Source organism: Heteronotia binoei, chromosome 6 (assembly GCF_032191835.1).
Source record: "Heteronotia binoei isolate CCM8104 ecotype False Entrance Well chromosome 6, APGP_CSIRO_Hbin_v1, whole genome shotgun sequence".
In the NCBI taxonomy this organism is placed as follows: domain Eukaryota; kingdom Metazoa; phylum Chordata; class Lepidosauria; order Squamata; family Gekkonidae; genus Heteronotia; species Heteronotia binoei.
Window position 1 is genome coordinate 67,224,539 of NC_083228.1, and position 14,704 is coordinate 67,239,242.

The 14,704-nt window shown below is 43.3% G+C and overlaps 1 protein-coding gene across 1 annotated transcript in view; it reads right to left on the minus strand.

Annotated features, from left to right (window-relative positions):
• The window catches only part of SMC3 (structural maintenance of chromosomes 3), a 45,389-nt gene extending 39,300 nt beyond the window's left edge, over positions 1 to 6,089 (minus strand). Inside the window, exons 1-2 of the mRNA XM_060241689.1 lie at positions 5,730 to 6,089; positions 1,260 to 1,335 (exon numbers count right to left, since the gene is read on the minus strand). Of these exons, the coding sequence (XP_060097672.1) occupies positions 1,260 to 1,335; positions 5,730 to 5,744 (91 nt within the window). The 5' untranslated portion in view covers positions 5,745 to 6,089. The remainder of the gene's footprint in view (positions 1 to 1,259; positions 1,336 to 5,729) is intronic.
• Positions 6,090 to 14,704: the final 8,615 nt, after the last annotated feature.

Consider the following 14,704-nt stretch of genomic DNA (forward strand, 5'->3'; position numbering starts at 1 on the left):
TTTTAATAATTTTACTTCTTGTACAAACTGCTGTTTGTAAAGGAATCGTTCAATTCAGGTGTATGTGCTAATTATATTCTGGCAGCATAAAGTAAATTTAAAAAAAATTCAAAGCCTATGACTCAACTAATCCTCTCAAATCTACCAGCAGAACAATCCATGATTCAGAGCAGAACATTTTACTCTTCATTGGATTACAGTGTGAGATGCTTTCACCTGTCTCACAATAGCTACACAGATGAACTTGCATTCATTATGAAAAAACTAACCTGAAACATCATACAGCCATATGGGAAACCCATATATATTCAAAGGTGAACAATTTTTGTTATTAATACGGTCGACAAATCCATATATCAACATCTCAAAGGAGATTCATACTTAGATGATACATAATCATAGAATCATAGAGTTGGAAGGGACCTCCAGGATCATCTAATCCAACCCCCTGCACAATGCAGGAAACTCACAAATACCTCCCCCTAAATTCACAAGATCTTCATTGCTGTCAGATGACCATCCAGCCTCTGTTTAAAAACCTCCAAGGAAGGAGAGCCCACCACCTCCCGAGGAAGCCTGTTCCACTGAGGAACCGCTCTAACTGTCAGGAAGTTCTTCCTAATGTTGAGCCGGAAACTCTTTTGATTTAATTTCAACCCATTGGTTCTGGTCCTACCTTCTGGGGACCCAGAAAACAATTCTGCACCATCCTCTAGATGACAGCCCTTCAAGCACTTGAAGATAGTGATCATATCACCTCTCAGTCATCTCCTCTCCAGGCTAAACATGCCCAGCTCCTTTACCTCTCCTCATAGGACTTGGTCTCCAGACCCCTCACCATCTTCATTGCTCTCCTCCGGACCCGTTCCAGCTTGTCTATATCCTTCTTAAAATGTGGTGCCCAAAACTGAACACAATACTCCAGGTGAGGTCTTACCAGAGCAGAGTAAAGCGATACCATCACATCACGTGATCTGGACACTATATTTCTGTTGATACAGCCCAAAATTGCATTTGCCTTTTTAGCCACCACATCACACTGTTGACTCATGCTCAGCGTATGGTCCACTAAGACCCCTAAATCCTTTTCACACATACTACTGCTAAGACAAGTCTCCCCCATCCTATAACCATGCATTGGATTTCTCCTACCTAAATGCAGAACTTTACATTTCTCCCTGTTAAAATTCATTTTATTGCTTTTAGCCCAGTTTTCCAGCCTGTAATAATATTACAGCCATTAAACTAAAAGACCTTACCAATGACATTATGCTTTGAACTGAAGGGATCTACTATAGTCTGATCTCGGTAGCTTCGAAACCCCTGGATGATCACCTATAATAAGAGGAAAAAATCCTCAATATGTAAGATCATTTTTACCATTTGCAGGTTTTGAAACTACAATACATCAGTTTAAAGGTTCATTATTACACTTTTAAGTGCACAATATTTATTCACATCATCCTGACATGCCAACAAAGGAAGCCTAGGCAATTAAGTAAGAGCACTGAACAGCTGATCAGCAACGTGGGCCTGATTTTTTCTTGTTGTTCAGTCGCACAGTCGAGTCCGACTCTTTGCGACCCCATGGACAAAGTCACGCCAGGTCCTCCTAATGTGGACCTGATAGTACTACTCAAATCATACTCATTACATTGCTCTGGATGCAATTTCTTGGTCATCAGATGAAAAATGGGGTCAAAGCATATTAGCAGATTGTAATATAAGCCAAAGGTTGCTAACACAACATGTTAAAATGAAACAATGCCACTAAGTACAATACAAATAACTCATACTGTGTAATATATGCAATTCTACAAATGTAATCATTTTTTAAAAGGATTTCACATCCCACTTGGCAATTTTCAATTGTAAGCACAGCCACAAGAGCTTTAATTTAATCACTAACAGGCATGTAAAATTTTAGATAATGCACTGTGCTTGAATTTATTAGGAGAAATTAACTTACAGTTCAAGCAGTTTAGCTGGTTTTTACAAGCAACCTGCATTAAACACTTGTAACAATTTGACAGTAATTTTACCATATTATATAGTCTGCAATTTATTGGGGGGGGGTGTCAGAAAAGTTCAACCTTAATACTGAGAAGAAAACAAAACTGTATATCTACTTAAACAGTTTCTTTGATGTAAGGACTTTACATTTTCTGAAGAGGGATCCCCATGTCCCTTTACTCCTCAAGAAAGCCTGCTGACTACCAAGAACAATTTAAGGGGACTCCCTAGTTGCAAGGAACAAACACCACTATTTAATTTATTACATTTGTATACTGTCTTCCTTCTGCAAAGGTACCCAAAGCCTCATTTTATTCTGTATCCAAGTTACTGCATAGGGTTTCAGTTCAAATGGGAGTTAAAATTAAATGGCAAGAGTGATAGCTCTTCTTCTGCCATTAACCCCTCTCCCCTACAAAAAATGACACCTTAGCATTTACTGTTCGGTTTTCCTAGTCCTTTTATATATCATCTATTTTGATACAGCACTGAACTAAATCTTTCCTTCCAATTATATACTGTACTAAATTCTGAAAATAATCTTATTGCCCGAGTGATTTACAAGAATGCCATTTAGCTATATTGCAAAGTTCATTCCACTGCAACTAAAAAGGATGCCTTAAACTCCATAAGCAAGCAACATGGATTCACATGCATATTTGTGTCACACCTTATAGTATGGTTTTCTTGCAACTTTTTCTCCAGTATGAAGGTGTTGCAGCACTGGGGAAGAACTGCAACATTCTAAATCAGCACTAGCCCAGTTGTATTCATTTCATGGCTCTTAAAGAGCAAAATGGCTACTACATATCCTGCAACACCACCCCATTGAACACACACATACAGTAACATACTTATTAATCTAAATATGTAACTATGACCAGAGGCTGTGGAGGGGGGGCGCTGTTGGAGAGAACTAGCCCTTTACTTCTGCCCCATCACAAGGCCAGGAGCCCAGGAAAGCTAGCAGCTTATTAATTCTTCAGCTCTCATCCCAGCAGCGGTCACACCATAGATCTATGCAGAGACATTACAATATTGGCCGTTTTATTCTTAATCCCTTCCCTAATAATTCCTCACATAGATTTTGCTTTTTTCACCGCTGCAGCATGCTGGGTTGACACTTCCATTGAGTCATCCACTATGTCTCCAAGATCTTTCTTCCTCTCAGTCTCAGTGAGTTCAGACCCCATTAGCCTACACCTGAAGATGGGATTTTTTGTCTTTACACTTACCAGCACTGCACTTCATTTGCCACATTGCTGCCCACTCACTCAGTTTGTGGAGGGCTCTTCACTGTCACCCTTAGTTTTCACCATTCTGCATAATTTTGTGTCATGTGAAAACCTGGCTACTGTTCACTGCCAGTTCCAGATCATTGGTGAATAAATAAATTACATAGCAGTGACCCCAATACTGATCCTTGTGTGACCCTGCTGCATGCTCTCCTCCATTATAAGAACTGTCCACTGATTAGTATCTTTGCCTCTGCATTACTCACACCTTGTTCCAAATCATTTAAACCTTTTAATTTTTTAAAAAAATTCAGGTTATGAATATACCACACATTTCTAGCACATATGGTCCAGCAGGCTTTTAAAAGTGTTGCCATCTGACCGCTCAATCCTTTTATTTATCTAAAAAATACCAAAGAAAGGTTTACAAAATGACCATTCTGCTCATTGCCTTTATTTTTATTTATTTTTCGCATTTATATCCTGCCCTCCCCGCCAAGGCAGGCTCAACGTGTAAACAGCATACACTAGAGGGAACAAACAGCAATAAGAAAACTCTAATCTTCATTTCTCCCAAGCACAGCATAAATCTTTCACCAAAGCAAAAACTCATTTATGGGGCAATTAAATGGTCATTTTGTTGAAGAGCAACACTGACATCAGTCATCACAGTTGCAGAGTAAACTAGAATCAGGAATATAATTCTTCAGCACAATTTAGTTATGTCTAAACTATTCAGCTAAAACTGTTAAAAGCAGCTGTCCTTCAGGTACCCTCATCACCTGAAGCCTAGACAGTTAGCAACCAGTCTGAGGTCTTTCACAGTAATGGCACCAAAACTATGGAATTGCCTTCCCAAGGAGATTTGTCTACCTCCCCTGATAATTGTTTTCTGCTAGCAAACGCAGACTTTTTCATCAGGCATATTCTTACTGACCCTCCTCCTTGCTTGTTTTTAAATTCTGGCTTTATATATTTGGACTTTAAAACACTGACTTTACTTTCCTTCTAGTTATGTGCTGCTTTGAAGGCCCTACCTAGGAGGAAAGCCAGCATACAAGATCTTTAAATAAAATATATATAAATAAAACAACAGCCCCCTCTATAGTTTCAATGCATGATAAGAGTAGGAAAATTGATTGCCATTGGCTTAGTCTGTTGTAACTCTGGGTATGACAGGCCTGCAAGGGATGAATAAAACCATGAGATTAATTTATACACTGCCTCTCTTGTAACATGCTTGAAACAACTCACAAATAAAAGGGACATTATAAAACACTGGGTCAAATCCAGACAAAATTGGCACTTTCTACCACTTCCCCTTTCCCATCATAGAGACCACCCCCTCATGTTGTTCCTCAGAGTCCCCAATCCCCCAGGAGCAGCAGATTGTGGAGATTTGTAGGCTATAATGGGGGGAAGAAGGCAGAAAAGTTCCACTCTTCTAATGGGAAATTTAGATGGGTCCTAACTTCATAAAACCAGCAACATAAATTATCAATATTAGAAGTTGTTTTTGAGGACCTAACAAGATGAGAAACAGATCTGGTGGCACTGAGACTTTGTTTTCACAGACAGCTGTTGAGGTAGAAAACCTTGTGTCTACACTATGTCACTTATTTACTTGACTAATAGATTATGGCTTACATGATAGAATACGCAATCACAAAAAAACATTTCTTTGCATAATAGGAACTAAAATGTTAGCGAGACTAGGTTATATTATTTCCCCTGACATTCCTGCTACCTATATGCATGGAATTTTTGTTTATTTAGTAGTGTACAATCGTAAGTGCTAACCCACACTCTGAAGAGGTAGAAGCCAGATACAGGCTTTCTTCTTCACCTGAGGAACCAGACTTGTAAGGTAGGGGCTTTAAACATATAAAACATATGACTTCTAGTTTAAAACAGTCACTCGTATCAACTTGTGCTTCTAGTAATTCTATGCATTTGGAAGAGCAAAGTTCACACCTGCAGGCACCCGATGACACTATTACTTTTCTAGGATAATTCCAGGTATAATCCAAACTTCCAAGGGTTACTCATTGAGTCGTTCAGTTTAGCACTACGGCTGACTAAAGCTACCATAAACAAAGGCTGATCACTGCCTCCTGTCAACATACAGACTGAAAGGAATTTTGGAGTCTTTTCATCAGCCTCACCATACCAGGTAGAGGCCATAAATAGGCCGGGATTTCGTCTGGTCAAGCGCTGCAGCACTTGGCTGCTCACAAAAATCCACACACTCCTAAGCATCTGAAGTGTCCCCATCCTTTTCTGAGAATAAACCGTTCCAAGTGCAATATCCACTGAAGGCGCCCGCCCCAGATTCTGACCGATAACATCGCCACTGTCCCTGCACATTTCACATCCCCGGGCCCGAACGAGTGAAGACTAACGACCAGTCCCTTCAGTCAGTCAACAGCGAGCCTCCCCCCATTCCATTAGCAACGGGAGACATGCATCTACCTACTTTACCTGCTTGATATACATGTTGGTAGAAGTAGTGGTGGTGGTGATGGCGGCGGCAGTAGCGACCACCCCTCTCTTCACTGTGTACTGCCCGCCACACTAACAATCACACACAAAATGGCGGTAAAGCGTCCCTCATCCACTCGTCGTGGAACGTACTACTTGGCACAGGAAAAGAGGGGAGGCAAAAAGGGGAAAACACGAGAGACTGTAACGCTGACTGTCCCTGCCACCTCCTGAAAATACCACGCCGACTGGAATGATTTCTAACACTGACGACTCGTGGAAGGGCGAACGGCAGATGCGCATTTCTTGTCCGCCTTGTATAAAGTTGGTACGGCCCAATACGAGCCGCGATGGGCGCCAAAGGCAAGCGCAGCCAATGGGAAGGGGGATAGAGTAGCAAACTCCAGCTCCGCGGTTAATAGGGTGTGGAGAATCACTAGGAGACTGCAGAGGGCACTCGTTGTTCTACTGACATTAAGGGAGGAGTTTCTTGTACATCTTGTGACCTGCTATTTGTTAGCCTTGTTCTGGAAGAGGCGGACAGGAGCAGCTTAATTCTTCTTTGCGCTGTCGTTTCGTCTAGCTGCGAATGCCTGTAAGGAGGGAATGCCTGTAAGCGATTGTTAAAAGATGCTTCCTATGTAATCTACACAGAGATATCGGGAATAGATGAGAGGTTTTTCACGATGGTAAACTGTAAAATCTCTGAGGAGGGGCAGTGTTGCATTCTGTACCATACCACGCCTATACAAATATTTTTTGCGGACAGGGCGGGTGGTTTATCTGAAACTGGGGGGGCATACAACTGCTCTAGAAAGAGGTTGTGGATGAGTGCCTCCCCCTTTCTGTCTTCCCACCCCCTTACCCAAGCGGAGGCATTCACTCCCCGCAACCTTGGTATCTTTTGACCCACCCAAGGCAGCAATTTGCTGTAGGGGAATTGATATTACTTCAGCTTTCTATATCCTTCCCCCCGTCTGCAGCATCTATCTAGGAAAAGTACAGTCTTTCTGCGCATTGTGGACCAAAGCAACTTACATCATTTTCCCCTTCCCCTTTTGAGCTGCATAACAACTCTTTGAAGTAGATTAGGCTGAAAGTCTGTGACTGGTCCAAAATCACAGTGTGGACTAAAGCAGGAAGGAAGAGCCCTCTGCATGATATAGTGATAGTCAAGCCTGGGGAGCTGAACTCTACCATCTGGAGACCAGTTGTAATTGTGAGTGATCTCCAGGCCTCACCTGGAGATTGGCAACAATGGTTCTTCAGGAGGAACTGGCTGGTTTGGACGGTGGAGTCTATAGCATTGTACATTTCTGACATCCCACCCCTCCTCAAACTCCACCGTCTCCAGGCTTCACCCCTCAGATCTCCAGGAATTTCTCAGCCTTGGGTTGGCAACCCAGTTTCCTTCCCAGCAGCAGTAGCAAGCAGCCAGGCATAGGGTAGCCAGCCTCGAGGTAGAGCCTGAAGATCTGGTATCACAACTGAACTCCAGACAACAGATCTCTTTCCCCCTGAGGAAAATATCTGCTCTGGAAGGTGGACTATATTCAGTAGAGGCCTCTTTCTTCCCCAAACTCTGGCTTCTGTAGATTCCATCACAAAATCTCCAGGAATTTTCCACCATCCTGGAACTGGCAGCCTTAGTCAGGACTGGGCCCAATGAGCTCTCCCTCAAAGGCCAAAAGAGGCCTGGAAAGGGCCTCCCACACACCTTTTAATAAGAGAACTATGCTTGGTTGCCTTCTACTGATAGAAGCAAGATTGGTTGCCTAGCAACAGCTACTTCCTAGAAGTTCCCCCAGTGGTCCAACCCTCTTCTGTCCTGGTTCCAGTAGTGGGCAGGAGAGAGAAGCATAGCCAGTGAATGGCATGGAAGAGCGATTGACTGGTGGTTCATCGGCCAATCATAAATGGAGTGTACACCACAGCCAGTGGGAAAGCCAATTCCATTAGGGAATTATTATCTATGATAATAATAATATACCTTAGAAATGGTGCTAAGAGAAGATGGTCATTTTCTAAATGTTACTGTATTCAAGTTCTGCATGTAGATCAAAACATGCAGCCACCCAGGAAGAGGAGAAATGTTTCTGCAACCTGCTGGATAAATAGAGATCTCTCTGGATCTGGTAGGCAAAACAGTGCAGGGCTGAAATCTAAATTGCCCTCATCCAAGTGCATATACTCTGAGACACATGATGGAGAGATCCAGGCCAATAATGTCCTGGAATAGAGGTAGGGGTGCCATAAAATGCCTATAGAACATTCAAAAACAAGTATTCCCAAGCCTCTGATGATGGCTTCTAACTCTACCTCCTTCCGTCTTGGGTTCGTAATCAGCCACTTCTTCTGTCATTGTCAGAGCCCTGCAAACTTTAGTGGGGAGGGGGGCTATTTGCAGAATAAATGGAGTCAAGTAGGCAGAATAGATAGGAATGGAGACAACCAGTCTGATTGCATTGTAGAAACAATGGCCTGCTTGTGAGTTGTGATAAGACTAGAGAAAAAATTGACTCAGTCATGGACTGATGGTTCGATCAAGGCATTTTTGTTCAGTCAGGGTGCTCTTATGCCCAGTGCTGTGTTGTGTTGTTTTCATTTCTAACAAACGTGACTCAGGTGATAATAGCCTAAAAGTGTGATGTTTTTATTTGTATCATTTACTTTGATTTAACTGCTGATCTTTTCCCCATGGGATTTCCTAGGGTTACCAGTTTTGGAGGCTGCCAAGGATAGAAAAGAAGCAACTGTGGGGAAGGAAATTAGATGTCCCTCACTAGTTATGGGTCCCCGTTTGTCTGAAATATTTATCTTCCTGCGGGTATTCTAGTATTTGGTATGCTTGATATTACTCTGACTGTGTAAGTATATTCAATATCAAATAAATTATTTTTCAGTATTCAGTGTTTTTTCCCAAACTCACCTAGAAGCTTTCTACAAGCACATGGGCTGTGATCACACACACACCAAATAATGCACTTTCAGTCCACTTTCAATGCAGTTTCCAACTGGATTTTGCCAGTTCACACAGTAAAATCCAGTTGGAAAGTGCATTGAAAGTGCATTATTCAGAGTGTGTGATTGCAACCTTAGATTTCTTTGTGCATCTTTGCACCCCCTTGCCTTACACATGGTATTTGAACCTAAACCTGCAGCTCCTTTAGATGGAAGAAGTTTCGCTTTGCTTATGGGCAGTGAATTTGAGTCCAGTTAAGAGTCAGTCTTTGTTTCTGTGCATATGTGTGTAGTAGACAAAGATGCATACAGTTACAAAATTGGTGGAAGAATATGTACAAACATCAGAACCAAATGTAGGGAGAGCACGTACCTGTGGTTAGTCTGAAATCTGTCTTTCAAGTTTTCTTGATGCGCTTATATTAAAGGTTGTCCATGGGCCAGGGGAATTGTTTAAATTAAATTAGCAAGGGCTATAACTGCATCTTGGCCTAACCTTTGGCTTTCGTGTGTACTTAAGATAATTACCTTTTTGGATTGAGCTGGTTGTTGTGTGCTGTTACCCTGCAAATTGGCCTGGTCATTTGTGCTGGATACTGACCTCCATATCCTAATGGGGTATGTACTGTGGTCATAGCACCCTTTTCATCGCAGTACCCATGCTAGGATTCCATTCAGCTATTGGATCTTAGAATTCTATACACAGCCCAAATGCTTTAGATCGGGTGGCCAACGGTAGCTCTCCAGATGTTTTTTGCCTACAACTCCCATCAGCCCCAGCCATTGGCCTTGCTGGCTGGGGCTGATGGGAGTTGTAGGCAAAAAACATCTGGAGAGCTACCGTTGGGCACCCCTGCTTTAGATCAAAACGGGTAGATGTGTTAGCCTGTCAGTAACAGCAGAAAAGCGCATGAAGCCACTAGCACCTCAAAGACTAACAAAAGTTGTGGCAAGCTGTGAGCTTTTGTGAATCATAAAGCTCATACCCTCAGGGTCAGCTCTAGGCAGTCAGCAATATAGGCCATTGTCCAGAGTGCCATCTGGTGGCAGGGCTCCTGCAGGCTGAAAGGAGGAAGCGCTGGCCTGGCAGGAAGCTGTCTGCACCTGGATGGGCCACTGCTGCTCCTGGCAGCTTCCAAGCCCCAGCCCCTGCTGCAGCCCACTGCCCTGGAGAACCCACCAGCCAGCTTCTCCCCATTGCCCCCTGCAGCTGCCAGGCCCAGCCCTGCACTCAGCCATGCCAAGGTGGTCCCCAGTGGGCACACAGCCTCCTAGCAGCAGCAGTGTCTTCTGCAGTGCCCCTTAGCCCAATGCCACCATCTCCTAGCCCCACAGGCTTTAACCGCCACTGCTAGATGATGCTTCTGGGAAAGGAGACCTCTGCCCGAGCACATCAAGCACAGCTGCCTGTTTCTGGTGGTGGTGACCTATGCCAGGCAGCAGCAAGCGCTCCCCAAGAGCATCGAGTGCAGTGTCTCCCTGCCTGTGAAATGAGCCTCTCTACCTCCTTTAGAGGAAACATCTATAAGCATCTGAGAAGAGTAAGAATCCAGTAACACCGTAAATGCTAATAAAATTTGTGGTAGGGTATGCAGGGCCAGTGCCAGACTTTTTGGCACCCAAACAAGGCTACCTACTTGTGCCCCCCCCTTTTAAAAAAAACAGAAGAAATGCAGGAAAAATGAAAACCACAAAACTTGAAACTTGTTACATTTTTAATTTATTTTTAAAAATTTCTTGAATTTTTTTAAAAAAATAATTCAGTTTCTCATTGTGCGTATGCAAATACACGTGTGCAGATTGTCCAACACACTGCTCTGCTCCAAACATGGGTTGCACACCATCTACCTGCATGGAAATTCTTGCTTGTATAAATGTCAATGAAAGATACACTCCTGGTGAACACACACACAACTGTTCTTCTAGCCTGTTAATAGTACACAAGCACACGACTTTCCTGTGGTTCACACCGTGTATCTTTCCCAACACCCTCCTCATGAAGTCAGCATCCTCCTTATCCGTAACATTTTAAGTAACCTTTCTACAGCTCTGCTATGAAGTTTTAACTGGTAAATTTCCAAACTTCCAATATGCTCCAGAATTACTTACTGTTTGTCCACCTAATATAAAGCTTAATGTGAACTTTGAAGCCCTGATTCACAATCAAGATGCTTCCTACATTTTGCAGGATATACAGTTTTCAGTACAAACAGGAAATGATTTCATTTTCTCTCTCATCATAGATAGTAGTTGTGACACACTGATATTGGATGACATACAAAATTTATGTAGAACAAAAACATTCTCACTTCCCCTACTACAAAAGCCACCCTGAGTCTGCTTGTGGAGAGGGCGGGATAAAAATCTAAAGTACGGTAAATAAAATCAATTTAAAAATATTTAAGTAAACACACATACACAGCAAGCTGCATTTAAAAGTCAAAGTTACAGTGTATTAAACATTCAAAATAATTATCTACACTGAAATTTTGAAAACTATGCTTTGTGGGAAGTTTGGTAAGTTTGAACTTGCATAAATTAATAAATTCTACTGAAGATAAGAAACAATTTGTTTTGAGAAAATACCAAATGCAAGAGCACACATGCTAGAAGATCTTCCAAAGAGCTTGTGTGCATACTTTCAGATTTTTGTTTGGGGGGGGCCAGGGGGCCACTTGAGATACATACAGATGGAGGTAAATTTGGATACTGATCCACTGTTGGGGTGAGGAGTGTGTTGCAGTGCCCTGGGCAGGCAGAGCAAGGAGGCAGGAGAGCGGGGAAGCCAGCATCAGTGCAGGGAGGCTGGCATGAGTTCAGAGAAGCTGGCAAGAGTGTGGGGACAAGTGCAGGGAGGTCAGAACGAATGTGGGGAAGCCGGCACAAGTGTGGAGATGAGTGCAGGGAATCTGGCACGACTGTGGGGAAGCCAGGACGGGAGCAGCAAGCTACGGTGGAGGGGTCAGAAAGGTGAAACGGGAATGGTTCATGGGATCTTCCCCACCTGGGCCCTCCATAGCTATGGGCCTGCACATTTGTCTTATGAGGTCTTTGCATTGCTCTTTCCTTCGTGTTCCCTCATATCTCATCTCTGCTTATTGGTCTTTGTCAGGAGGTAATATGGTAGATAGGAATTCACTCATTCCTTTCAGTAACTCCAGAGGTTTCATGGCCTGTGCTTTAGGAACTCTTGACTGTGGGCCTGTTATCAAATATTGATTATCCCATATGAAACATAATAATATAAGCTTTTAAAACAAAATCAGTATTTTGAGAAGATGGTGGAGCACTTACAGAGAAATATTCAGATTTCAAATGAAAGCACATAAAAAGAGCCAGTGTGGTGCAGTGGCTGAAGTGTTGGCCTAGAGCAGGGGTGGCCAACGGTAGCTCTCCAGATGTTTTTTGCCTACAACTCCCATCAGCCCCAGCCATTGGCCATGCTGGCTGAGGCTGATGGGAGTTGTAGGCAAAAACATCTGGAGAGCTACCATTGGCCACCCCTGGCCTAGAGTGGTCTTCCCAGTGGGAACCCCAAATGGCTTACAACATCCCCTACTTCATTTTGTCCTGGCAACAATCTTGCAAACTAAATGAGTCACAGAGCATGTGACTGGCCCAAAGTCACACAGCAAGCTTCCATAACAGAGTGGGGATTCAAGCTTTGCTCTTCCAGATCCTAATCCAGGGGTGGCCAAACTTGCTTAATGTAAGAGCTGCATAGAATAAACATCAGATGTTTGAGAGCTGCAAGGCAGGCAGATGAAAAGGGAGAGGGGTGGAAAGAAAGCAACTTTAAATCCATTCTCCAGGCAGCTGGCTTGAAGAGATAAATGCCTTCTTCAAGCCAGCTGACAAAGTGGTGGGGGCTTTGAGGCATAAGTGGCTCCTAAGGCACATTTTGGCCACCCCTGTCCTAGTCCCGCACTCTAATCACCACACCATGCTGCTTAATAAATAAGGTGGAGGGAGTGATTTGCAGAGAGGTTGTAAGCCAAAATGCCCTCAAAACAAGGTTGGGGAATTGACAGACGGGCACCTGGCTTAAACAGGATCTTTTAATCTATGTATACAGGATACACGTCCAGAAATTATTGCTTAAAATTACCAGGGACACTAATTAAGTAAAAACAAAATTTATTCCAGAAAAATATAGGCACACATACAAGACAATAAACTCATAAAACATACATACAGTCCTAAGAAAAATAGAGACTCAGAGATAACACAAGGATGGACAAACAGGGTGATAATTACCAATCGTAGTCTTCAAGGAAGGCTCCAATGGCGATGAATGAGGATTAGGCGGAGGGGACCCTCAACTGATCAGGAATCGGGGATGTATTTAGACAGCAGAACTGGGGTACTGCTAGATGCACACCTGTGAGGAGCTGGGTCACAGGTTATAAGGACTACTTTGAGCCCTTGGGATGGGAGGTACAGGGGCAGATGAGAGTGGTCAGCTGGTACATGACCTCAGAAAAAGGGGAGGCCCTGCAGTGACCATAAGGGCTGGACTTCTGCAGTAGCCAATAGCCAGTTAATTCCCTGATTGGATGCTCATAGCTAGCCAATGAGCAGACTCAGCCTTAGTTACCTTATTGGACTTCCAGGTAACAATGAGCCAAGGGGGAGGCTCCAGGATGACCATTAAGGGAAAGAATGGGAAAAATTGTTAAGGTGGGGGTACTTAAGTCTATAAAACTTATCTAAAAAGGTGACAGTAGATGGCCAAATTGCTACCTAGGTAACACCTGGTCTATACAATGGAACTTGGCTCTGGGTGAAGATGTTCTTCCTCCTCTTCAATCTTCCATTGGCACTAGTCTTTGTCTTGAGTTCTGTTGGACAAAGGCTTAGGCAGTCTGACAGGATCCATGCCTAAGATAAGCTTGATGGCTTTTATGCATAGGTGACATCTGTTGAGTACGTGAGCCTCCCGCTTCGCTGTAATGGAGTCTGGCACTGCAGGAAGATAGCTGCTGGTGGTGTTAGCCCCCCAAAGTGGATTCTATGGTCAAGGCTGGAAACCGCTTGCCTGGACAGTTCCTGGCAGCGCACCTTCTTCCGCTTCCAAAGCCAAGATGGGGATCGCATGGAGCGACTGGAAACCATCTGTTCTCCTGGTTAGCCCTCCTTGAGAGACATGGAGAGCTGCTGCAATGTTGTGGCTGTTAGTACTCATAAGTCCCTTCCAGTTCGGTAGACAAAACCCACATTCTCCTGGCAGATGTGTGTGAGTTGGGTCTCCAGGCACCCTGGCAACCAAGCGGGTGACTACGATGTTCTGGAAGTAGGGGTATTTTTCTCACAAGGTGTAACTCAGTCTTCACATAGTAATCAAAACTCTCAGCTTCCCAACACAGTTTGGAATCTTACCCCCTTACTTTGCTGCCTTGCAATATCTGTTAAAAGAAGAATAAGTACATTAATTCAACAAATAACTCATGATATGATTAGAGGGAAATCACTTTTCTCTATGCCTGCCTGCTTGTAGTAACTGCTGTACAGGGCTTTGTTTGTAGAAAAAGGTCCCGCAGGAACTCATTTGCATATTAGGCATTCCCCCTGCTCCTATGCTTGCAGCTGCTGGAATGGCCTTGGGTCAGTCATAGCTCTCTTAGATGTTAGGGAAACTGCTCTCAAAATAACTTGGGGGAATTAGACTGAGAGACAGCTAGCCCCAAAAAGGAATCTTTGTTATCAATTGTATACCAGGCTCAACCGTTCAGAGAGTCAATGCTCAATAAGAGACTCTAATTTAGTAAAAATCAATTGTAATTTACTTAGAATAATATTTCTTCCATACAAGGTAAAAATACAAAACACTCACACATTCACACAGGTCTAGGAAATATAGATAGATCAATAGGGGAACATATATGGATAAACAGACAGGGTAATATTTACCATCGTAGTCTTCCAGGAAGGTTTCCAATGGCGACTTAAGAGGACAGGGGAAATGGACCCAACACTGTGGCCAGAATTGGGGATGGATCTAGACAGCGGGTAAT